This window comes from Verruconis gallopava, assembly GCF_000836295.1.
Source record: "Verruconis gallopava strain CBS 43764 unplaced genomic scaffold supercont1.47, whole genome shotgun sequence".
Lineage (NCBI taxonomy): Eukaryota > Fungi > Ascomycota > Dothideomycetes > Venturiales > Sympoventuriaceae > Verruconis > Verruconis gallopava.
In genome coordinates, this window is record NW_015622183.1 from 125,007 (window position 1) to 149,724 (window position 24,718).

Sequence of the window (24,718 nt, forward strand, 5' to 3'; positions counted from 1 at the left end):
AATTGCAAAACCGAGAGAGGTAGATAACGGCACCTTGGCCAGAATAGGTAGACCGAGATCGATAAACGGAATTGGGATACCGCGTCGTGAGCCTTTCGACGCTGAGCTTGCGCCAAATTGAAGCTGGAGATTCTCCAGGCTGAGTTCCATCAAGCCAATCGCTTGTTTCTAGATCTGTACTTCCTTCCGTTCACAGTCTCGCTTCGCTTGGCAGCACGGCGGTTCCCACAGTTGTTTTCTTGGTGTCTGAACAATGTTAGACACTCTACTAACTCGCACCGGCTTCTGTACATGCCTTCTTAGTGTGTCTGCACGGGGCGTACTGTATCCGCAATATGCACACTGAATAGGTTCCTTCCGCTTGTGCACCTAAACGGAGTGAGCATATTCCACTCAAGGTCGTTTGTATAAATTACCGAATCGAGGTGTCTTTCCAGATCGTGCAGCCGAGCGAACGGAGGCTGTTTACAGCCAGAATTCATGCACTTGAACATGTTTTCCCGTGATGCGTCGTGCCGTTGCATATGATTTTTCAGGTTGTGTTTTCGTTTGCAGCTTTGCCCACAGATATCACAGACTAGGTCAGCTGAAACTTCCTTAGAATTGTTCTGCCTGTGGCGCGTTCTTGGAACTGAAAGCACTCCTCCTCCTCTCTCGGAAGGGCTGGTTCGCATTGTTTCGGAACGTGCAGTATTGTTGGATTGGGATGTGGCGGGGACAATTTGCGTGAGGCCGAGCTGGAGACTTATCGAGGACAGGTTGTCCAGATAACGTTCCTGTCCAAATGCTATCACACACGGCTCCTGGACAAATGGATCCGACGACCTGTGAAAGTTTGACAATGCATGAGAATCTGTGACTTGATTCTGGACGGTCAGAAATGATTCAACCATACCGGCTCCCAAGAGAGCTGGAGAGTTCTGAAAACTAGATGCGTCAAGAGCCAGAGCATCCAGCAAGTTTAGTTGAACAGCCATCTCTGAGTTAAGCAATTCCATGTCCGAATCCATGGCTCCTGGACTTTCAAAGATCGTAGATAAAGGTGTGGAGAGATTTGAGCGTGATACCTCCTGCTGAATTTCCGAATACATCACGCCGCAGTCATTTGAAACTTGCGGAAGAGGCTGTGCCCCTACTAAGTGAAACGTTTGCTCCAATGCTTGCCCTAAATTTTCAGCAGTTATAGCTACGGGCAAAGGGTCATCACGAGGAAGGGGAGCTTTTATGATAGTATTTTCTCGCGATTCAAAAGCCTGACCCGGAGGATATGTTGAATAAGGGCGGTTATCGGGAACTGGATAAGTATTTGTAGGACTCTGCGGATAACTTGGCGGGCTATGTGCCGCCATGTCGTAGACTGAGAATGGCCAGTCGCAGAAAATTTGTGCTTGTGATACGGACTCTTCGATTCCGGGATATGAACTCCCTTCGGAGAACGCAGAAGGCGTAGGAGGAGGTGAGGGAAGCATAGCATGTTGAACATCCATTGTGATCCTAAGGTGATTTGATCTATTGTAAAAAAGATATGGGATCCAAAGATCACTGAACCCGGTCAGAAAGAAGGCCGAAGATAGGGTTTGAGCAGTCGTAACATATATTAATGATTTGAGTCCGCATTGATTGAAGGAGCGTCCGATAAGAGGCGACGCAATGTTAGTATGAAAACATATATGTAGGAGCATTTGCTTTCCTTCAAAACCAGCATGTGGGCACATAAATCCTGCCTATTAAATCAACTGCTCCTGGCGTACGTGGCTGGCGAATGAAACGAGTTCCAAGCGTCTGGGTTTAATTTCTTGTGCTAAATCCCCACAATACAAATTGAAAACATTACCGCCTTGCATATTTAGTCATTGGTCAAGATGAAAAAAGCAATGTTTGCGGATAGACAAGTTCTTTTACACTGTGGGCCATCGGGCAAACACCAAGTCCATGGCCGGTAGTGTTCGGCTTGTGCTTCGGAGGCTAGGTATTTGGGAGTAAATGGATACGGTATGCTAAACTTCTTTGCTACTTTGTTTTGTGTCTGGCAACTTGGAACATTTCTTAGATTACTCAACCCTCATATTGCTTTACCTTCTGCTGATCGGCCACCATCACTGTGAGATCTTCGATCTGCGAAGAGAGCTTGAGAACTAAATCTCTGAGATCTCCCTGTGGATCAATGCCTGCCGTAGCTGTTGTGGGACGAGAACTCTTCCTTCCGCGGTTGTCGCGCATGTGCCGCATGAAGGAATTATGGCCATTGTCCGCCACCATCGGCGCACGGGATGTGAATGGCCTCAAATAGGAAGACCTCTTTAGACTGCGTGCAGTTGCATCAGTAGGACCACCTAAGGAGGGGAATTCTGGCGGTTGGGACTTCCGTGTTCCTGCAAAATAGTCGGCTAGACCTTCGTACGACCAAATTGCCAGGACAAATGGAGCATGAGTTGCCTTAAGCAAAAATATCCGGGCCTTTCGCAGCTTTTCTGGCGCTATCAAAAGTCTCAGGGGACGTAGAAGTAGCGGGATGAGATTCTAGCCCAAAGTCAGCAATAGCACATCCCTCGAAAATCAACGAGAGAATCAGGAAAGGGACCGCGCTACGATCGAAGAGCTAGATTCAAAGCGTGGCTGAGTCACGACTAGTTGAGTGTCTAACGATTGTCGAGGTATGCGCGGTCTCATTTTTCGCACTCAATCTGATGTATCGACACATACCAGAGGTGGCAGGAAATACGTCAGCCGATTCGACGTCGACGCTTCGAGAACGTAGATTGAGTAGATGTATAGATATTCATCTCGTGCATGTTCAAGAATCTAGTATGAATTAGCAAGTTTACAAATCATCAAGAATTCATCCTCACCCGTGTCAATGAGTTGCTCAATAAGGATCTAAACCTTTTCTTCAGTGCCCGTGTGTGTGGAAAAAGAATGCACACGACCTACATAAGAGATGTGATCAGGAGGATGTTCGTGAGCGTCACAAAGACTAGCTGCAATGCCATCAGTGCAAGAAATACGTATCAAGAGGGACAGCATACCATCAGAGGTGGGCCTAATGCAGGACTAATGTCTTGGGCAACGTCCTAAGGGGGAATGTTAGTCTCCACTGTGAATCTTCTTTGCAAATGTTGAGATCGGCGTTTTGGTTATTTCTGACGTACAAATCCCAAATATGATGACCCAAAGAAAACTTTCACCAATATCCAGGACATCTCCCTAAGGCTGAAATTGTCGCGAGCAAGTAACGTGAAGGTCGTGAGAAAGCCTCAATCTCACGTCAGAAGTGAATCTCGTTTGCAAAACATTATCTTTTACCTAAGTATAGTATGGCAACAATGCTAAGAAATTTGAAGAAATCTTTGGTCATCTCGCGTAGACACGGTATCTGCGACGTTAGCCATTGTGCGCGAATTTTGGGGTAGCATATGTACAATTGTTCCAAAGTACGGATTCAGGCTGAGAATAGAGCATAATCTAGACGTCTGTAAGTTCCTATACATGGTCTCTTTTCACCACTCTCACCGTGGAATGAGGAACAATGCTTCTAGTGCAAGGATGTCAAAGGCAGTTCCTATGATTTCATCTGAATTTTTTGAGAGTCCGATCATGCCTGAAACCTGAATTAGCACATTTTTTTTTTGAATTCAGTGCGTCAATCTCACGTGTTATGAAGAAAGCAACACCTATCGCCACAATGCCGATGTCCCACAAGCTCCAAAAATCTGTCGTGTAAAAGGCGGTACCGGCGTCCATGTACTCGCCAACTATTCCCTAGATTAGAGCCGTGCTGGGCGTTCAAGTAACGAGTTCTTACACTCATCATATGCGAAAGCAACGAGCCAGATGTACAAAAGTATTTCTGCTGGCGTGATGTGACGAAAGTTTTGAATCGGAGAACCCAAATCAATCTCAGAATAGTTAGTAGTCAATGGTGGTACGCCCGGTCTCCGCGGCCGACTGTGAGAATTACGTTGCACTGGGATAAGCACCGCAAGATATACAATGACAAACGAGATCAGAAAGAGTGCTTCGAAAGTTTTTAGGTATCGCGGGACACGTAGGCGGCAATATGGATCGGCCTTGCTACGAGAAAAGTTAGTTAAATAGCAAAAGATCAAATTGGCATACGTACCGTTTATTATATATCTTGGCTTCTTTTTCCGATCCGACATCTAACGTCTCCCAGAACACGATGTCCCCTTTCCAGATACTTTCGATTATTCTCTGAACGACACGTTGGGACAGAAATTTTTTCGCATTGGTCACCGCCGCAATCTCAAGCGCATTGAGATGATCGAACGAGGCGACAAAGTCGCCTCCATCTCCTATTTCAAAAAGAGATGAGCGCACGTGATCATCTGCAGAGCTTTCCGCGACATCCTCGCCGTGCCCAAGAATTGATGAGTCCAATAGCGTCGGCTGGGAGCCATCTAGCGGCTGCGCTGACGGTGGTAACGAGGTTTGTCTCACCAATCCGGCCTCTTCGTCTTGATTTCTTGTTCCTACTTCATGCGGGGGCAGCTCGTACAACAGGAAATGAATGAGCTCTCGGCCAGATAGATGGGTGAGAAATCTCCAGGCAACATACTCGCACGCAAAGCCGCGCGATAAATTGACCCCCCGATTTTCGTCGGATTCAAGCGCGGTGAAGTAGCCCTTTAGTGCCAGCAATGCACAGACAATCGCTCTGTTGTGAACAGAATCGGCAATGTAGTCTATCAGTGGGCTAAGCCGCTGCTCAACGACCGGTGACCGCAGCTCTTCGAAGCTGTGCGGTGAGACAATCGCATCTGTGATATAGCTATAATGATCCTTAGCTTTGTCGGCCTTTAGCATAATGTTGCAGCACGTACATGGACAGTTTGCTTAGCAAGTGAGGAAATGCCTCATCGTCGCGGATACATGGCACGTGCAAGGGTTCATCTGGCCAATATCTTGGGGTCGTACTACTTAAAGGTCTGTCTCGTGCCATTGCAATTGTTTATAGGTTAGATTAGCCATCGACAGCTCTTGCAAAGACTCTTTACCACTTGGTGACGGACTGCGGCTTTACGGTGACGTTTTAGTGTATAGCGCGCCTTAGTTCTACGCACTAGCCTCATTCGTCGCGCTCGTCTCTACTCGCAAAACTCCCTTCGCGCCCAGGTCTCCTTGAACACTGGCGAAGAGCACATCAAAAGAGCTCCAGTGCGGATCAATGTGATAAGGCGATAGATCTTGTGATGAATGAGGCATAGATAGGCAGCTTATGAGAGCCATGCGCTTCTCTGGAGCGCTTGTGGAAATCAACGGGCTCTGGCACCTCGCAAACAGCTGTCAAGAAGTCGGTCCGTCCAAACTGGAGGTTAAGTTGAAAAGGTAGAGCCGGCTTGAGACAATAAAAGGATAATGTCCCTGTTTACATTTGATTGTAGTCTCGTCTTATTCACACTTAACACGTATGTGAAGGACAACAGCTATACTGCGGCCAGTTCTTGAATTGGTTTGGATGCAAAGCTATCTTTCTCGAGTCGCAATCAGTGTCATATTTCGCTGTGAAATGAATCGATCACTGGAGGTCCAGATTCCAGTACCGATTGGCGCGTAGAATGTCCCTTCGCAGCTCACCGTTGAGGTGGGAAGTTGCACACCGATTTCTGTCCCTCAAAAGATTTCATGGCTGTAAATGCAAATAACCTCTTCGATTTGGACTCGATGCAAGGCCTACAAAGGACAATAATGACAACAGCGCCAGTCGTGAAATCCGGTGCGAATACTTCATGCAGTACTTCCTGACAGACCTGCGTTATTGAACAAAGATCACATGTAGCTCAGCCGTGACGTCCCATAATCGTTTTCCGAAGTTACGAATCTTCTTCATGTAGACATGCTGACGTTTGTCTTTTTTCATGAGTAGAGGAGCAAGGGCTTTTTCTTAGATCTCTATTCATACCAAACAAATCTAAATGCCGCTTGTGACCCAAGAAGCCCTCATACTTTCGTCAACATACTCCTCTTATGTATGGTCCGTACAACAATCATTCGCTTACACTTTACAATTTCTCCCAGTCGTTAGTTATCTCAAAAGCGTGTGCCACACGTAACACAGTCTCCTCGTCCCACCACTTGCCTATTATCTGCAATCCGACAGGCAATTTTGTTCCTGTCCCGGCAAGGGGTCCGTTTTCAATTTCGAGTAACCCGCATGGCAGTGTCAGCGCTGGATGGCCGGTCTGATTGAATTGACACGTGTTGCTAGTCAATCCAACTTGCGTTCCGATTTGCTCAAGAGGCGTGCCATCGGTCTTCGCGTGTGGTGTGGCGAGATATGGCAGAGTTGGAGTGATGAGAACGTCGTATTTCTTTAATGCTTCATCGTATGCAGCTCGAAGCATTCTCGAAAGGTTGATGGACTTTGCCAACAGATGAGGGAATGCAGTCATTGCATAGGCTCCATTTAGATAAATGTTCTTCGTCCTGAGCAAATCTTAGTTTGACCTGTACGGCTGCACAACACAAGGTTATACTTACGACACGTAAGCTCCGTCCCAATTGGCTTGAGTTATTGGGTGCATCAAAGCATTCAGGTCCGTCATGTTGTAGCTGCGTCGTCCAACAGAACCGTGCAATTTGGTGAGGTAACCACCTACTTTACTAACTCCCGTCCAAATTGCCGTCCCTTTCTTGTGAATAGGTATACCCACGTCCTCAACCGAAGCACCAATTTCTCTCAGTCTGTTCGCGGCGTTGCAAAATGTATTTCTGACTCTGGGATCGAGGACTGGCGTAGATAGAGACTCTACTATGACTCCAACTTTCAGACCGTCGAGCCTGTCGGGAGACGAAAGTTTTTTTAGTTTCTCTGCGAATTGGGGCAGCTGTTGCGCAGTTGGTGCTGCAAATCCTCTGTCGTCAATGCCATCTTGTCCAGCGATCACACTTAAGAGCGTTGCACAATCCATGACAGTCTTTGTCATAGGGCCTAGATGATCATTTGATGCTTCATTAGATCCACACCCAGTGTATGGTATCAATCCAAACGTGGGTTTGAAGCCAACAATGCCACAGTTGCATGCGGGGATTCTGACGCTCCCTCCCTGATCCGCTCCTATGGCCATATCCACCTCACCCAAGGAAACCAGCACTCCACATCCGCTTGAGCTGCCTCCTGAAGAGTAACCCTTGGCTCTCGGATTCTCAACAATTCCCGTCGCCGCAGAGTGAGAAGTTGCGCTATGACACATGTTCTCGCACACAGCTTTGCCGACAATCTCACCCCCCGCCTCGAGCACTCGAGTGACGACGGTCGCATCGATTTTCTGGACGATCTCAGCCTGCGCTCGCCTTGGTGGTTTGAGCCTTGAGTTCAAGCCCGTTGCCAAGAAAATTCAAATAGTATGCTCGATATACGATCAAAGAGCATGCAATGAAGCTGGAAAAGTCTCATCCACTTACGGGAGTATAGTTTTTGATAAAATTTGTCCCTAGGAGCATCGGCACGTCTTTCACGGCAATGTTATCTTTCACTGCTATACGCTTTCCTGACAATGGGCCGTCTGCAATGTTTGGATCTCTGATCGAACATTTCCAAGCCCATGCCCCATACGGATTCTGGTCTTCCGTCGGGAAATGGACCTGCTCCCTTGGGAATTTTTTCACGTTTGTGGGAGGATCAAAGTCTGGCATTGCCATCAACTCCTCCGCGGCCTCGTGAAACACAGCGAGTAGTTTTCTGTAGTCCTCCTTCTCATCGTCGTGAATTAGAACCCCCAAGCTCTTGCACGTTGCATCTAGGACCTCAGTAGTGACTGGGTTCCCGTCCTTGGGAGTTACGGAAAAGACAGACATTCTGGATTGGAAACTTCACCGCGACGCAGAACTGGGAAAGGTCTAGAAAGAAATACGTTACTTGACAGAGATGTGCGCGAAAAGAACATCCCCATTACGGAACAGATCATCGAACGTAATAACGTAACATCAATGTCTCGGCGAGAATACAGGTGAGCTTTGAGAATGCCGAGACCTCCGACGGGCAGGGAGCTAACTTTGATATCAAATTGCCGCACATGGGCGAAGTTGATAGCCTCCAGAGCTAGTGCGGACCCCGCTGAGGGCCAGCGGATCAAGACCTCCACGGTCCGCCAGCTACCCCTGTGCTCGGGATTTTCGGATCCTGGACCTGAGTTGGTGAATATAGATATGGTGACTAAACACGCATTGAAGCTGATACGCTTCAGGATTCACGTTGTCGAAATCTCCGATTCAGAGCCAAAATGCCACACGTCGAGGAGTCCATCCAGCTGCCGCGGGATTTCGAGGGATTTGGCGAGGCTGGACATGACGCAAAATGGCCAAACGGTGCCCGCATTGCCGTCAGCTTTATTCTGAACTACGAGGAGGGAGGCGAGCGAAGCTGGAACGACGGCGACGGTCTTAGCGAGCCCTACCTGTGGGAGAAGGGCAGCAGCGGAGGCGTGAAGCCGGGCGGGCGCCATCTGAACAGCGAGCACGATTTCGAGTACGGATCACGGAGCGGATGTTGGCGAATCTTTCGCCTGATGAAGGAGTTTGGCTGGAACATGACTCTGTACGCGATCGCGCAAGCGATGGAGCGCAATCCCGAATTTGCCCAAGCTTGTGTGCGAGAAGGTCACGAGATTGCCGCCCACGGGCTTCGCTGGCTCGAATTTTGGGATTACAGCGTTGAAGAAGACAAGAAGTACATCAGAGATACCTTCTCGGAGCTCGAAAGGGTCACTACCAAACGACCCGTGGGATTTTACTTTGGAAGAGGAACCCCCCAAACGCATGTACTCGTGCCAGAAGTGTGCAAAGAGCAAGGTTGGGAGCTGAAATACTCAAGCGAGGTTCGTGAAGGCGAAATGTCCTTTCCCCTTGAGCATAGAGGCTTAATTCTGGTCAGGCATACAACGACGATGTGCCGTACTGGTACTATATTCGCTTGAATCACTGGCAACGCCCCGTGTTGACTTTTGCACAGGGTCGATCTACCTAGCGAAGCCGGTTTGCCGGAGTCCGAGAGAAAGGGCATGCTTATTGTTCCATACAACTACGATTGCAATGACGGCAAGTTCCACATGTCTCCTGGTTTTGTTACCAGTGTGGTTCGTAACTTACGTCCCACATGACACTTACCATTCACTGACCCTACGCAGAGTGAACCCATTGCATAAACGCCTTTCTGTCTGTTTACTCGAATTCGCGTACCTTTTGGCAAGACTTGACCACCTTTTGTGAGCTTGCAGTAGAGTACCATGTCGTCTCGATATTCCTTGCCCGAATCACCAAGCTAAAAAAAGGCATCAGGCAGGTCAAATGTACGAGGATTACCTGAAAAGCACGTTCGACTGCTTGTATAGAGAGGGCGGCAAAATGATGAACATCCCCATGGTCAGTCACTTGGAATAAGGCGTCATGCGAAAGGAAGGCTGATTTAGGCTAGCATTCAAGAATTGTTGGTAAGCCCGGCCGGTCTGAGGCCCTCCGCAGGTTCATGCAATACATCGCTTCAAAGGACGGCGTTTGGGTAACCACCCGAGAGAAAATTGCCGACCACTACCGCGAAACATTCCCGTATAAGCCAGGCAGCAAGACGGGTGGGCCGTGAAAGGGACATTGCATGAGTCGACAAGCACGGAGACTGTCGTAGGTACGATCGCAGGTTTCGCTTTGGGAGCTCTGTGGCTGAATCGTGTTGACGGCATTCATGTTTTGAGCAAACGGAAGCTGCACGAATCTGTCTGCCATGATCGCTCGACAGCTCAGAACACGAGTACGTATCTCTTCGAACCAGAGATGTCCCTACAGCGTTTTCGGTGCTGCAAAAAGTTTACTTGACATTGTCCCCATTTTTGATAGAGAGCTCTTGGTCCACCGCTTGTCACGTAGAAAGCAACAGTGTTGGCAAATTGATAACGCCGTATCAAGCATTGGCATGGGCTGATAATACAATAAGATCACAATTTTTTTCCTCACTACTCTGACTCGACAGCCATTTATCTGCGACTTTATCTCGATGCAATCGTGCATTTATATACGGATTTGGGAATGGTAACATGTATCACACCAAGCATGTGCGCTCGCGTCTCCCCCGCAGTGCGGCTACCTGCAAGCGGCCCCAGTGTAGTCGTCAATCGCGCCGGGGGGTTGGGCCCCATAGCGGTTAATTTGACTTCGCAGCAGTCCGGCGTTTCTCGATTCAGATATCGACGAAATCGCCCCATCCTTATCTTCGGGTCTTTTCTGACCTCGCTTGTGTCCGGACCTTGCAGCTGATCTGCACCTATCGTGATAAGCATACTAGAAACGACTGAGGTGAGAGGGGGGGACGACACTCGCAAAGATGGGTCATAAAGGTATCGCCGGAACACCTGTCGATCACTTGGTCTTATTTCAAGGCTGTTGTTCCAGCTAAGGACTACTTTCAAGCCTGATCTCACGCTTTGTTGCACCATCCTGCAAGGCTTCAGCCTTGTACCACCCCGCATTTAGCCCAAGATGGCCGACGAAAAGAAGATGGATGAGATCCATCCAACGGTGACTGCCACAGGCTCTGATCACCGAAAATATGGCGATGTCGAGGATGTGGTCTACGACCCAAAGGATGACGACTTCGAGGTCTTCAAGAAGAACATTGACGGGGTTCAATTTCGCTTGGTCGGATGGCCGCGCGCTAGCATCATCTTCTTGAAGAGTACGTTTTGAGTGTGTCGCTGGCCAGTCCAAGACAATTGTCTAACTATTGAAAAGTACTTTTCGCCACCGGCGTGCTCTCAATTCCAACAGCGATGTACAGCTTGGGGTCTGTAGGAGGTGCATTGTCTGTAATTGGATGGGGCGCTCTGAACACATGTAAGCGCAAGCGCGTAATTCATGTCTCCGTACAGTCAGTCGGCCTTGTGCTTCAGATTGGCTGATTACGTCTTCTTCAGATACCGCAATCGTGCAAGGCAACTTCCGCAACACTCACGCGCACTGTCACTCGATCGCAGACATGGCAGCTGTCATAGGCGGGGTCCCCCTCAGAGAACTTGTGGGCGGATTGTTTGTCATCGCTTACTTACTTTGCACCGGCTCAGGAATTCTTGGTGTCAGCATTGCACTTAATGCACTCAGCACGCATGCTGCTTGTACAGTATGGTGGTCATTCTTGGCTACTGCTGTCATCATCGCCGCGGCGTCGGTGCGGAAGTTCCAAAAGATCGGTTGGCTCTCGTGGGCAGGCTTCATCAGCATCTACACGGCAGTTTTCATTGTCGTGGTCGCAGTCACAACACGAGACCGGCCGGCCTCAGCGCCTCAAACTGGACCATACGACTTGGGTTGGCACGCTATCGGACACCCAACCTTTGCAGAAGGCGTAACTGCCTCGGCAACCATCTTCATCAGTTCTGCTGGAACGTCTGCGTTTCTTCCGGTCATATCTGAGATGAGGAACCCGAAGGACTACAACAAGGCTGTTTACACTTCCATGGGCGTAGTTCAAGCATCCTATATCACCTTTGCTCTAGTCGTCTACCGGTGGTGTGGCCAATACGTCGCCAATCCATCGCTCGGTTCCGCCGGTCCAACAATTAAAAAGGTATCTTATGGCATAGGTCAGTGTGTATCGAGGGTAGACGAAATTGCGGGATGAGCTGACACTGAAAAGGTCTTATCGGGCTTATTGTTTCCGCATGCTTGTATCTCCACGTAGCAAGCAAGTATGTGTTTGTTAGAATTCTGCGCAACTCGAAGCACCTTCAGCAGAACACATTTATTCATTGGGGAACTTGGCTCAGCTGCACGATTTTCATCGGTGCGCTCGCGTTTATTTTGGCCGAAGCCATTCCGATCTTCAACTACCTCATTGCGCTGACGGGCTCTATCTGCTTCGCGCCCTTGGCAATCAGCCTGCCTGGATGGCTGTGGCTCTATGACCACTGGCAGTACAAGTCAGGGAGTCTTTGGCAGAAGATTCAGTTCGCTTTCCATTGCTTCCTGATTCTGCTGGGTCTGTTCTTCCTGGTTGGAGGCACGTACGGGGTGGTGAAGCAGATCATTGCTGCTTATGACACCGGCTTGATTGGTGGAGCGTTTTCCTGCGCGGACAACTCCAACACCGTGGGAGGGGGTTGAAGGCTTCTCAAATGTCTAAACCAGAACGTGGCTGTCGATGGTTGTTGGAGGTCTGGCAGATTACGTTGGAATTCTGAGCCTATGTACTGTTGCGCATATGGGAATAATCTGACCCGTAAAGGCCATAGATAGTCAGAATCACAGTGAAAAATCCACTCTTGAGCTGCATTCGCAAACGGAGCATGATTACGTGAAGTGAGCACATACCGACTGATAAGAGAAGCTTGTTCGAAGCCCAGAAATCACGAGAGACTGCCATTTATCTCGAAATGGTTGCCCATTCCCGTGCCGGAGGCCGCGGAACATTTCAAGTTGCAGAACATGCGTTGACATGGAGCATCACGTGATCGGACAGCCTGCCGTCGGTAACGCTATCCGATGCTGCTCGATACGAGCGGGAATGCGACGTGCATGTATCCAAAGCTAAGCAAGTCCAAGTCCAGTGGACGCACCGTTTACCGAGTGAATTGCGGCGAGCTCGAATATGCAGAAGGGACGAAGCCTGTAGCGAGGACGCAGATATACGGGTGCGCAATAGACGTTCGGACACGGGTCTGGAGAGCAAAGGATCGTCGGCTCGCATCGCTGGCTCCGACAATTCGTCCTGAACATGTTCGCCGTGAAGCAAAGCTGCCAGCAAGCAAGCAAGACCTTTCGGCAAGCCTCGTCCAGATAGACAAGAGACCCCTCACGCCGTTCCGACGTCCGCTGCCGAGGACGTGGATCGCTGCCAAAGCCCCTTGTAGCCACGCGCACGCGTTGGCGATTGTCTTGCTTACTGTGTAAGCGTTATCTTTCGCAACCTTTCTTCCGACTCTCCCCCTTGGCAGGCTTCGGCGCTTCCCAAACCGCTCTTGGATTCCCACTTCGGGCTTTGTTCCAGGCCTCGTCACCCCGCAGGAAGTGCATGCAGTCCGTGGCCGTCGAGGATGGACAAGGATCTTGGTTGATATGATGCCATGCATCGAGAGACCGCGATCGGCGTTTCGTGCCAGAAATCTTATATGTTGGAACATGGCCGGTCGTCGAAGCGTCGAGCTGAGATCTAGTCCTTGAGTTTTATCGCGAAGATGGCTGGATACCGCCTTGGAGTTGACGTTGGTCCGTACAATGAACCCCTCGTTCTTCAGCGCCAGATAGTGACTGACGCCGTGCAGGTGGCACATTTACCGATGTGTGCATCATCACGCCAGATGGCAAAACTGTGCGCGCAAAAACGTTGACCAATACGTCTGATCAAAGTATCGGAGTTCGAGAAGGCGTGGACAAGGCTCGGAAGATTCTCGAGGCCGAGTACAACTTCCCTAAGGATGGGAAGTTCGACTACATCCACCACGGAACCACCACCGCGACCAATGCCGTCCTCGAAGGCAAAGGCGCAAAAGCCGGCCTAGTCGTCACCGCTGGACACAAGGATATCCTCACCGTGAGGCGCTCACAGATCCCAGGTGGACTCGGTGCTTGGATCAACTATCAACAGCCCGAGCCCATCGTGCCTCTAGAGCGAACCGTAGAGGCTGTCGAGCGTGTGACGATTGGTGGCGAGGTCTTCAAGCCTTTAGACGAGAAAGCGTTCCGTGAAAGCCTTGCAGATCTGAAGCGCCAGAAGCCAGAGGCCGTCGCTATCAGCTTGCTCAACTCCTTCAGCAACAACATCCACGAGAACAAGATTCGAGAAATCATACACGATGAGTTTGGTCCTGACGTCGAGGTGGTCACAAGCACAGATGTGCTCCCTGAGATTCAAGAGTACGAGCGAACGGTCACGACAACGGCGAATGCCGTCGTAAAACCGGTAGTCAAGCGATACATGAAAAATCTACAGACCATGCTCGCTGCTGACACAGATGTCCTTCGAATTCTAAAGTCCGACGGCGATTTGACGTCCGTCAACATTGCTGGAGAGCTTCCGGTCAACATCCTGATGTCTGGCCCGGCTGGTGGCGTTAGAGGCGTGTCACACCTGGTTGCGAACAACACTCCATACAAGAATCTAATTACGCTTGACATGGGCGGCACTTCAACGGACTGTGCGCTGTTGAACAACTCAGCCACCGTGATTCGCAGAGAAACCCATGTCGGTCCTCTTACGGTACGGGCTCCTTCCGGTGAGTCGAAAACCTTTACCCTTTTGAATCCCCCAAACCACTTCTAATCCCTTTTCCCAAGTCGATGTCCGTACTGTCGGCGCCGGAGGAGGCTCTATCGCAGTATACAATGATTTCACGAAGCAGCTTCGAGTCGGACCAGAGTCCAGCGGAGCGAATCCTGGTCCGGCTGCGTATGGAAAAGGTGGCAAGCAACCTACGGTCACCGACGCCAACCTGGTCATGGGTCGACTCCCATCTGAACTTCTTGGTGGCTCCTTCAAACTAGACGTCGATGCGTCCACCAAGGCTGTGGAGTCCATTGCAAACCAGATGGGCATGAACGTGTACGATGCGGCTGAAGGTATCATCGACCTTGTAAACGAGTCGATGCACGGCGCACTGCGTCTCGTATCCGTTGAGCAAGGTTTTGATCCTAGAGACTTTGCTCTGACTGTCTTCGGTGGTGCTGGCCCAATGCACGGGAATGCTTTGGGAAAGCTACTGGGTGCATGGCCCGTCATCATTCCTCCCTCGCCAGGTATTCTGTGTGCTCAAGGTGATGCCACTACAAAGATGAGCCACGAGGCAAGCTGCACATACATCAGGCTCTTCTCTGACATTACTACGGAAGACCTTGGTAGCTCTCTTTCGGAACTGAAGGAGGCCTGCATGAAAACCATGAAAGAAGCCTTGCCAAACTCCGACATACCTCTCAAGGTCTTGTATCAGAGCGACATGCGCTACAAGGGTCAGGCCATGACTCTCACGGTGGACTTCTCCGAAGAGGAGCTCGGAGACACTAGCACGCTGTTGCAAACGCTGCGCAAAAAGTTCGGCGGAATGCATGAACAGCAGTTCGGTTTCTCGCTCGAAACCGCCGAGCTTGAAACGATGCGACTACGCGCCAAGGTTATCGACGGCTCCGAAGAAGTGGCGATCAAGGCGATCGAGGAGGCGTCCAGCAGCGAGCCGCCAGCCGACGCGGTGATGAACAAGCAAAACATCTACTACGAGGGAAAGCACGTCGAGGCCACGTTCTGGGATCGCAGCAAGATCACAAAGAAGGGTATCAAGATACAAGGCCCCGCGGTCATCACCGAGATGGACTCGAACACGCTCATCTTGCCGGGCTATTACGCTGAGGTCGACTCGATGGGCAATCTGCTCATCTGGCCCGTGGACAAGAAGACGGAAGAGAAGGTGCAGCACACAGCAGAGTCGGCTAAGAAGCTGATCCAAGAGTCGCCTTTGATTCCAACACTGATCTCGTCGGCGCTGGGCTCCATCCGCCGAGAGATGGACACCTTGATGCTTCGTTGCGCCATGTCTCCGGCGATTCGTGAACAGCAGGACGAGTTCAACGTCATTACCAATACCCGGGGCCAGATGCTGGTTGGCCAGTTCGGCTCGTTCATCACGCAATTCCTCAACGGCTGGAAGGGCACGATCGAAGAGGGAGACATCTTTGTCACCAACGACGTCTACCAGATCGACGGGGCAGTCTCTCATCTGAACGACGTCATCATCCTGCTGCCGATTCATTATCAGCACAAGCTCATCGGCTGGGCCGCTAACTTCGGCCATCTCACGGACGTGCAGGGCAAGGTGCCCGGCAGCATGAGCATCAACGCCACCACCATTTTCGAGGACGGGCTCCAGATCCCCATCGTCAAGCTGTACGAGAAGGGCGTGCACAACAAGGGCCTAATGGACCTGTTCTGCCGCAATTCGCGCCAGCCGGACTGGTTCCAGAGCGACGTCATCGCGCTGGTGGCCGCGTGCAAGACGGCGGCGGCGCGCGTTTGCGAGCTTTGCGATCGTTATGGCTACGAGGTCTACCAGGCCGCCACGGACGACTTGCTCGCGCAGAACCGCGCGGCAATCAAGACGATCATAGACGAAAAGATTGGCAACGAGGCATCCACGTTCACTGATTTCATCGACGACGACGGCAACGGTGTCGGTCCGTACGGCATAACGTGCACGATGCAGAAGAAGGGCGAAAAGCTCGTCTTCGACTGGACCGGCACGTCTCCACGTAAGGATTTTTTTTTTTTTTTTCCCTAAATGCTTTCAAGCTCCTGCGTTTCCCGTCGCTTTTCAGAAGAACCGTTTCAGAGTTTGCTGACTGGTCGTATGCAAGAATCCAACACCAGCATGAACTATTATCTGTAAGTCGGCCAAAAACGATGTCCACACGGCGCAAGTCGCACTGACCAAAACAAAACTCAACAGCTCCATCACCATGTTCAAGATGTTCATAGGGTACTATCTGCTTGCCGTGTACGATCCGCACTGCGTCGTGAACGACGGCTTTCACGACCTGCTGGAAATTATCATCCCCGAAGGCACCATCCTGCGACCCGTCCGCCCCGCCGCCGTAAGCTGCCGCACCCATCTGCTGGGCCGCGTCATGGACGTGATGCAGGCGCTCTTCGGTCAGCGCAACCCGGCGTACCGCTGCGCGGCCGGCTTCTCGGACTCGCCTCACTTGTTCTACTCCGGCTTCAAGCCGGACGGCGAGTGGTTCCTGCTGTACCAGATCGGCTTCGGCGGCGTGCCGGCACGCCCGATCGGCGACGGGCCGGACTGCCACTGCCTGTTCCCCTGCATCAAGTCCGTCCCGACCGAGAACATCGAGCTGTACTTCCCGCTCATCATCGAGGCCAACGAGGCCATCCCGGACTCGGGCGGCGCCGGCTACTTCCGCGGAGGCAACGCCCAGCGCACCCTGTACCGCTTCTTGTCCGAAGGCGAGGTCAGCATCCACGACGACCGCTGGTTCATCAAGCCGTGGGGCGTCAACGGCGGCAAGCCCGGCTCGCTGTCTCGCAAAGCGCTCTGGAGAGGCGACAGCTTCGGCAAAGAAGGCGCGGTGCCCGAGCTCCTCCCCAGCAAGTGCGACCACGTCCGCGTCAAGCCCGGCGACGTCCTCGAGTGGTGCACGTGGGGCGGCGGAGGCCTAGGGGACCCCCTCACCCGACCGGCCGAGATCGTCGCCGCAGAGGTCCATCGCAAGCTGGTGACCTTCGAAGGCGCCGCCAAGAACTACGGCGTCGTCGTCCGCCCGAGCGACTTCTCTGTCAACGTCGGCGCAACCGAAGAGCTCAGGGAGAAGATGCGCGGCAGCAGGGACCCGGCCGCGTGGGAAGACGCGAAGACGGGTTACAACCGCGGCGGTTCGTTCAAGGAGTGGCTTGCGTCGTGCGAGAGGGAGACGGGCATGAAGGCGCCAAAGCCGCAATGGGAGCAGCCGCTCTATGGCCCCCATGTCGCGCTGCCTTATGTCAAGGAGTGGTACAAGAAGATGAAGGAAACAGGCGGCTGGGTCCTAGATGACGCAGGGAAGCTCTAAGACCGCGCGCTCTGTGCGAGCGGTTCACGCTCAAGGAGATTTAGCAGTGCCTCAGGCGATTTTAATCACTTTGAAATGATCGAATTCAAAGATTTTCACAAAGCAACATCGAAATCCCCAAACGTGCTACGAAAAAAGTCTAGCTGCTCTTCGTGTGCATTCATGTCAAGCCCTCTCGGCGCCTGGTGAAGCAGGATGCCATTTGTTTTCATGGTATCTAACGAAAACCAGTCCTAGCGCTTGGCCACGACTGCTCCAGAGTTTGATTCACTCGTTGCAGCACCGACCTCCCGCAGAGTGCCCTCTCAAACAGAACCATCCTCTCCTCAGGCTCCATGCGTACAAAAGCGCCAAGTCCAAAATTATTTCTCCCAGCTGGCCTTCTCGCACTGTAGAACGGTCCTGAGCTCGATGAGACGCTGTCAGCTTTGAGTGATGCAAGCACAGTCTGTGCAGCGAAAGCATTTAACCCCGTTCGGCGAAGAACTTGCTCCCACTGATACATTGTCAGCCTCGCAGTGACGCCCTAGTATAGTAGCTACACGTACTAATGTTTCCTCCTGCAATAATTGAAGTCTCTGGCCAATGCTGCTATATTCACAAAGGCTTGTGGCGAGCCACGCGGCCAGATTGTCATATCCTGCAGGAACATAGAAAATCTGCACCTCAGCTTGACATGTTGAGCAGAAAGCGGCAAACTCCGCGATGGCTTCACAGTCGCGCTGATCCATTTCAGTATCAGGCGTAATTGCTTCGCTCACTAGCACGATCAAGATTTCGTATCTGCATGTGAGCCTTGCGATACGGTCCATGATCCCCGAAAGCTGTCCGTCCTGACCCGGTAAAGGCTTCTGCTTGATCTTCTGCAGAGTTGTCATGACAAGCCCAGCTCCTGGAGAAAGTAATATATCTGCTTCTGAAGCATCTTGAAGCAAGCTAAAGTCGCGTTCAATGTAACCGATGTTCGGACACAAGTCCTGAAACAAGGTACGAAGAAGTCTACGATGCATTTGAATAATGTTGAGAGAGAGAATAACAGATCTTGGAGCCGGATTAGAAGGCAAGGGCGGCAAACTAAAGGGTTCACTCATCTCGCTGCGCTCTTGCGCTGCAGCAGGCACAGGAGCATGGGCGGTCGTTATGTCTGTGCGATCAGTCGGTCCTGCTGGAGATTTCAACAGGGCTTGATTCTGGCTATCGCCAATTCTCCTTCTCTTGCTCTGGTGGCCCATGTTCATCATGAAATTCCGGAGACGTCCACGTGTGGTGAAATTATCCTCAAAGAAATGGACGTCCGTTTCAGCCGCGAGGGTCATTTGAGTCGATCCCTTTGACGAGAATAACGTAGACTTCAAAGCGCAATCCATTTCGATTCCAACTTGGTCGTGGCAGTTACTTGCAAGACCAAAATCATGTTGCCGCTTTCGTAAGAGACTGTCAAGGTCAACAACTGCCTCCTCGCTCAAATCAAGTCCCGCCGCTTCGAGCTCGTCTTCTTCATACTCGTACTCCGCACAGCGCAAAACGCGCAGGCCATCCGGCTTCCAAACCAGGGCGTCACTTGTAACGACATCTTCCAGGCTCATGTCGCTCATGACGACACTCAAATACCTAAGATCATCGATTCCTCGTTCCTCGGGCACATCTACGGATTTGGATAGAAATGGAAAAGGCTGCAATTGGCGCTCGATAGCTCTATCCAGCTTCCAACTTGTTAGGTTTGGCTCTGTAGCTGTATCGACTTTGAGCATGGAAATAATTTCCGCATATTCTTCAAGTACAGCCATATTTGATTTCTCCCAACAATAAGACAATCTCTTCACCTTCCATGGAGGAGTAGGCAGTTTGAAATCCATCGTAGGTACCTCAACGCGCTGCAGACAGTCTGCTGCCAAGAGCTGCTCGTTTTCAGCGGCTTGTACAGCTTCATACGCAACGGTAGCTACAAACTCATCGCGCAACATCTCAAACGAAGCATCCAATTCCGGGCTGATGCTCTGCATGAGACGTGACGGTGGCGAGTTGGAAATAACGGGCTCTATCTGTTTAACGAGTAAGTCGGCCCTTTCTCTTGTATTTGAGCTACAAGAGCTGCAAGCTGAGAGGATGATTGGTGGTTCGAGCATCAACTCATCTCGCTTACAATTTTGTCTTAGTTGCGCTCCATCGTCGGAGAAAATATCCGATTGCAACGGGGTATAAATTTGTGCGAGGTGCTCGGCATGCTGCAAATTCAAATGCTCAGAGGATCTAGAATTAGCAGCTACGATCTGGTCATGAGCGAAGAGCTCTCTATCGAGGGCTTCAATGTCCGCAGCGAGAAAGTCTGAGCCATCCGAAACGAATTGTAAATGGTCAGTGTCCAAGAAGGAATTGAACGGGGCTGGGGAAGGGCTCAAGATTGGTAGCAAAGGTGGCGACACCAATTCCATCGTCGCTCGCTGCACGGATCAGAAGACAGGACATAATAAGGGCAATCTGACAGCGCACTGACATCAACATATGGCTGGCACCAAATGTCAAAATTCTCCAAGTCCTCATTGATATTCGGGTCAGCTACCAGATCCTGTATGTATTTTAGCGTGTCCCGCGGGCACTCTAAACGTGCGCGCTCGATGATCCGAAAGGTCTCCTGCGGTAGCTGTCTATACTTGAGTGGCCACGCTAAGCCTTCATCGTCCTGAACATTTACATCCTCCATAGGTAAATGGACGTCGCGCAGGTCAGCTAATCTGGTAGACCGGCCACAAAACCACGTCATATCCATCTCGTGATCGGTAGTCAGCAAAGGCAGCTCCGTTTTCACCGCGCGCAGCCTCGACCGGTCTTGTTCTATCGCATCCTCAAATTGGAGCGCATGCGCACCGTCATCTTCGGGCACTACAATCTTTTGCAGGAAAAGAGCACCTTCTTTGGCGCACATGATGCGTTCTCGGAAGGTTTCATCGCTGTTTATAGCTACACCAAACGCCGTGGACACGTCGCTCTTTTCAGGAAGATCTCCAGCGGATGCGGGTTGCGCCATTGGCAGCGGCGGCAGTGGATTTGTCGCACAGAAGATGTCGAGAGGATCTTCGAGGAGGAAGTCTTGGCTGAAGCCACAGCTCCTAGCATACTGCAGGGCAGACATGCCGGCCTCAGCGCCACCATCGTCGCACGTTACGGCTGTCTCTGAAGCGTGTCCATACAGTGCATCGCCGGGTTTTGAGCTGCTTGCCCAGCACGCGTCAGCATTTGGAAGGCGTGCCATTGGAGCGGGTCAAGCGATCATTCAGGGCTCATTCAAGGGCTTCGTGTCAAAGTGCTCATGCATGATTTATCAGGGGAGTGAGACGCGCCGTGGATGCAGGGTGGAGGAAGCCGTGGCTATCTAGAATCGAGTTCAAGAGGACAAAGGAACTTGTGAAGGTGAAGAAGAGTGCAATTTGGCAACGTTGGATTCTTCTACGTGTGATTTCCAGGAGACGACTTACCTGATCAGGCTGCAGCACAGAAAACGGCAGTCGCGGCTCACATCCATGCGAACCTTCCGTCGGCGCTCTCGTCGAGCTGAGTCACCGCGACCGAGCAAAGGGAGACCCTGAGAGAGGCCAGCAGGAAGAAGAACCACGTCGACCGAAGCCAGCACGAGGACTCAGGCGAGTGTCGATACGCTGGCTGCATCAGCCAATGCTCTTCTGCACGTCTTTCCGGGAGCCTTCTTTGTCCTTGGTGTGTCGGGCTCCTCCTGCACATCGTCACCGCTTTCGCCGGTCAGCGGCACCGTCGCCGATACCGCCCACCGCGGCCACCGTCCTGTGTGTCAGCCGATGGTGCCGTGCCCTTCCCTAATCATCCAAACAAGCTGACAGCAAAATGCCATATGCTCTCGAAACAAGAATTTTCAGAAACCCCCTTTCTGCGCCGTCAGCGCCGACAACGCCGAAGCCAGCCCGCGTGTGAGGGTAGGGGAATATGGGATATCTGAACGTGGAACGAGGTTAAAGACGGGGAGGCAACAGAAAGTAGTGCATGTGCATGTGCGACGTGCGTTTGTATGGATGCGAAATCGTGATTTGCATGGGGTGGGGGACAATGATAAATTACAATAGATTCTGCGTGATAATTGCGTGCGCTCAGCTCGGCAGCTCTTTCAGAAAAAGTATGGGACCATGGCACTGTTTGCTCATTAGCGGAGAAGACGACGGTGGCAAAGACGCATGTAAGAAGTGGAAAATCCGGAAACACGCACCCTATGGCCAACGTCGCAGTGATGCCAATCAACGTTCTCGCCTTGACGCGCTCCTTCTTCAGCTGATCTTCGAGGAGCTTCTGCTTCTTCGCAGGCTGGACAGCCGCGGCTGCTGTGGCGGTCGACTCTTCGGCCTTCGCATCGGCCTCTTCCTCGATGTGTTCGGCTTTCCGCTTCAGGCTCTTGCCCTTGGAACCCTGAAGCTTCCGCGCCGTCTCTGTGATTTCGTGCGCCTTTTCAATGACACCCTCGGCCGTGGAGGGCAGCTGGAGATCCGGGTTGTCGGCTGGCATGGCGACCTTCACATTCGTGTGCGTTGTTTCGACGCCGTTAACAAGCTCCTGTGTCTCCGACACCTCGACGCGAATCGTGTCGTCCTTTGCACCCTCTGACGCGACGCTTGGCGTAGCCTCGACGGATGAGGAAGCTGGTGCAGTGCCATTCTCGACAGCGTTGCTCAGTGCCGAGCTCGCCGCCTTCGCTGGGGTGTCGTCGGCCTTCGCCGTCTTGGTCCTGCGCTTGCGCGGCGACGCAATCTTCCTACCTGCCGGAGTGCTGGAGGCCGTCTTGCCTGGCGACGCTGAGCGCAATTCGCGCTTGCGCATCGTCGACGCGGACAACTGTGGAACGGGGAATGTCTCTTCGCGCTCCGGAAGCTTGAACTTGGGCGGCGTCGCAATCGTCGCGTTGGAGTCCTTGGTGCCCTTTTCGATGGGCCGCGGGTCAAGAAGGGCCTCGATCCAGGGTCGCATCAGGTATTCGTCGGCAAGTTCAAGGGCTGGGCGTGCGCAAGACGCGCGTGTCAGCGAACTGAGGCTGTCGTGCTTCTGGGGATGCAGCATTGCTGGAAGGGGGCTCGAGTCTACACACCTTCCTCCGGGGAAATCCACACGTTACCGGCGACCTCGTCGGGACCGGACGACGAGAGCTTCTTATGGTGCGCTCTCTCCTTGGCTTCTTCCTCCTTCGACGCCCAAGGAAATGCCGCCTTGAACATTCCAGTAGCCGAGAGATAGCCGTCACTGCTCCGCCGCTGTCGAATCGAGCGCCAGTCAGCGTCGCCATCGCAAAGGCACACGTTGCGCATCAGCACGGGAGTGAAGTCGAAGGGTACGTACCATCAAGAAATAGGATTCGGGATACGACATGTTGTTTTGCGCGAAAAAAATGCCGGAACCCTCCAGATCCTTGGGCAGCGGCACGCGCAGATGGGCATAGTCGAAGTTGCCCAGGTTCGAGGGCGAGGTGGCATTGATCTTGTTGACGAGCGATGGACTGACGTCGAGCTTGGTCTGCCCAAGGCGACGGCGCTCGATGAGGATCTCGACTGCGCGACACGGCTGTTGTCAGTACGGACGGCGGTGTTGCGGCAGGGGGGCGACACGCCCTGAGCGCAGATGCGCCGGTTGAGACTTACGCGGAGGGGTGTGCTCTGGCTCGAGCAGAGGGTTGCGCCTCTTGGGTAGGCTCCTCTTTGACGGCATCGTCGACAGGCGGAGAGCGTTGCGGGTGGTTTGCGACAAGGAACAGCGATGAGCGGTTGTGCGTGGAGAAGGAGTGGAAGCTTTGTTAGGAAAAGTTCCGCGACCAATGGTAAGTCACCAGCGCATCGACCTTCCAGCGCGTTCGGAAACGGGTGCTGCCGCTTGGGGGAAGAGGGCGGACGCGCGCAAGGATCTGGACGGACGCAGGGCGACGGGACAGCGGCGGCGAGCGGTGTCGGTGGCAAGAAGAACGAAGCACAGCTGAACACGGCTGGTGACTGTGCAGAGACAAGGAGAGCGGCAAAGGAGCGACGCACAGAAAAGAGAGGGCGAGACAGCGAACGGAGCGAGAGCCGGAGGATGCGCGGGCCGGGGGAAGGGGAGAGAACACGAGACGGGGCGTCAGAGGGGGACGAGTCGGCACAGCACAGAACGGATCAGCATAATACAGCACGGGGGCGCTTGTTGTGGCCGCGTCCCCTGATCTAACGAACAGAAGGGACCAGCCTGGCCCGAGCTCGTCCGTTCTGGGCGATGGCGTTGTCGCGCGTGCACAGATCAAAGACTCCTGCTTTGGCCGTGTCTGTGTCCGATTCTGTCGTGTCTCGTTCCGTCCTGCCCGGCCTGGCCAGCATGTTCGTGACTCGAGGCGTTTAGGCACGCATTCATCGCCGGAACTTGTTACTTGCTCCCTGACTTGGCTGCGCCGACATCACGTGATGATCTCCCGAACATGTTGCGCCTTAGGCAGCAAGGCTGAGAATGCCTGGTTCTTACAGAAGATGGAAACGACCTGAACCGTACACGCTTGCAACGGGAAGAAATCCTGGCGTGATGCCACTATTGAGATGGGCATTCCTGGGGCCAATGCCGGCCTCTCCTGCTCGCACACTCTTCTCCTCGTCGTTCTCGTTGCTATGGTTGGGGATTCTCCGGCACAGAGACGCGGCCACCACCAAACAGGAAATACCTGGGGAAAAGGGTTCGAGGTGATTGCCGATTGCGCTCTGCACGTTGTCTTGTTAACCTGAGGCCTAGCGGCGAATCTCTCTCTTGTCCACGCTCTGGGCGACACACATGATTTGATGCCACCGAACTTGACTGTTTCTTGCGTCGCGCTTCTGCTATCCTGCGATCCCTTGGAACGTGCCGCCAACGCGGGGCCCACGCTCGCACTTGGACCGATGACAGCATGTCCCCTCGCAATGCTGGAATGCGTGGAAGCGAACGGGAGAGAGACGCTTGTTTCCGAGTGCGCCATCACGACATGGCCCCGTCGCCGTCCTCCTTCGTTCTCTCCAGCCTGCTCGCAGCGATCCGGCAGCGCATGCAAGGCCGTTGCGCACGACATGGCCGGCCTGGACGCGGCGGTCAGGAAGCGGAGCGGGCGACGCGGGCGCTGATTGGCTGGGCGCGACGGCGGATGGCTCGCCCGCATGGCGCGGTGACTCGC

The 24,718-nt window shown here is 52.5% G+C and overlaps 7 protein-coding genes across 7 annotated transcripts; 2 read left to right on the plus strand and 5 right to left on the minus strand.

Moving 5' to 3' along the window:
• Positions 1–190: 190 nt before the first annotated feature.
• Positions 191–1,487, minus strand: PV09_08776 (uncharacterized protein; the record flags this gene model as incomplete). The annotated part of the gene is made up of 3 exons (XM_016362731.1): positions 191–246; positions 324–369; positions 417–1,487. 3 exons carry the CDS (start codon positions 1,485–1,487, stop codon positions 191–193), a joined length of 1,173 nt encoding a protein of 390 aa, XP_016209471.1.
• Positions 1,488–1,918: 431 nt separating this feature from the next.
• On the minus strand, positions 1,919–5,014 carry PV09_08777 (uncharacterized protein). The gene is made up of 13 exons (XM_016362732.1): positions 4,842–5,014; positions 4,121–4,789; positions 3,803–4,071; positions 3,651–3,752; positions 3,511–3,598; positions 3,420–3,462; positions 3,304–3,373; positions 3,150–3,253; positions 3,027–3,071; positions 2,932–2,978; positions 2,850–2,877; positions 2,704–2,802; positions 1,919–2,520 (listed from the first exon to the last, which is right to left on the minus strand). Exons 1-13 carry the CDS (start codon positions 4,958–4,960, stop codon positions 2,056–2,058), a joined length of 2,148 nt encoding a protein of 715 aa, XP_016209472.1. The 5' UTR covers positions 4,961–5,014; the 3' UTR covers positions 1,919–2,055.
• An 865-nt stretch (positions 5,015–5,879) lies between these two features.
• Positions 5,880–7,983, minus strand: PV09_08778 (uncharacterized protein). The gene is made up of 3 exons (XM_016362733.1): positions 7,423–7,983; positions 6,499–7,286; positions 5,880–6,444 (listed from the first exon to the last, which is right to left on the minus strand). Exons 1-3 carry the CDS (start codon positions 7,813–7,815, stop codon positions 6,021–6,023), a joined length of 1,605 nt encoding a protein of 534 aa, XP_016209473.1. The 5' UTR covers positions 7,816–7,983; the 3' UTR covers positions 5,880–6,020.
• Positions 7,984–8,166: 183 nt separating this feature from the next.
• PV09_08779 (uncharacterized protein) lies at positions 8,167–9,962 on the plus strand. The gene is made up of 5 exons (XM_016362734.1): positions 8,167–8,834; positions 8,891–8,916; positions 8,969–9,089; positions 9,295–9,378; positions 9,431–9,962. Exons 1-5 carry the CDS (start codon positions 8,241–8,243, stop codon positions 9,593–9,595), a joined length of 990 nt encoding a protein of 329 aa, XP_016209474.1. The 5' UTR covers positions 8,167–8,240; the 3' UTR covers positions 9,596–9,962.
• Positions 9,963–12,924: 2,962 nt separating this feature from the next.
• On the plus strand, positions 12,925–17,654 carry PV09_08780 (uncharacterized protein). Its single transcript, XM_016362735.1, has 5 exons — positions 12,925–13,206; positions 13,263–14,213; positions 14,275–16,233; positions 16,339–16,366; positions 16,431–17,654. Exons 1-5 carry the CDS (start codon positions 13,176–13,178, stop codon positions 17,548–17,550), a joined length of 4,089 nt encoding a protein of 1,362 aa, XP_016209475.1. The 5' UTR covers positions 12,925–13,175; the 3' UTR covers positions 17,551–17,654.
• A 113-nt stretch (positions 17,655–17,767) lies between these two features.
• Positions 17,768–21,070, minus strand: PV09_08781 (uncharacterized protein; the record flags this gene model as incomplete). The annotated part of the gene is made up of 4 exons (XM_016362736.1): positions 17,768–18,046; positions 18,099–19,991; positions 20,045–20,759; positions 21,024–21,070. 4 exons carry the CDS (start codon positions 21,068–21,070, stop codon positions 17,768–17,770), a joined length of 2,934 nt encoding a protein of 977 aa, XP_016209476.1.
• A 612-nt stretch (positions 21,071–21,682) lies between these two features.
• PV09_08782 (uncharacterized protein) lies at positions 21,683–23,265 on the minus strand (the record flags this gene model as incomplete). Its single annotated transcript, XM_016362737.1, has 5 exons — positions 21,683–21,707; positions 21,782–22,559; positions 22,652–22,814; positions 22,900–23,108; positions 23,199–23,265. The coding sequence occupies 5 exons, from the start codon at positions 23,263–23,265 to the stop codon at positions 21,683–21,685; spliced, it is 1,242 nt and encodes a 413-aa protein (XP_016209477.1).
• Between the last annotated feature and the right edge of the window lie 1,453 nt (positions 23,266–24,718).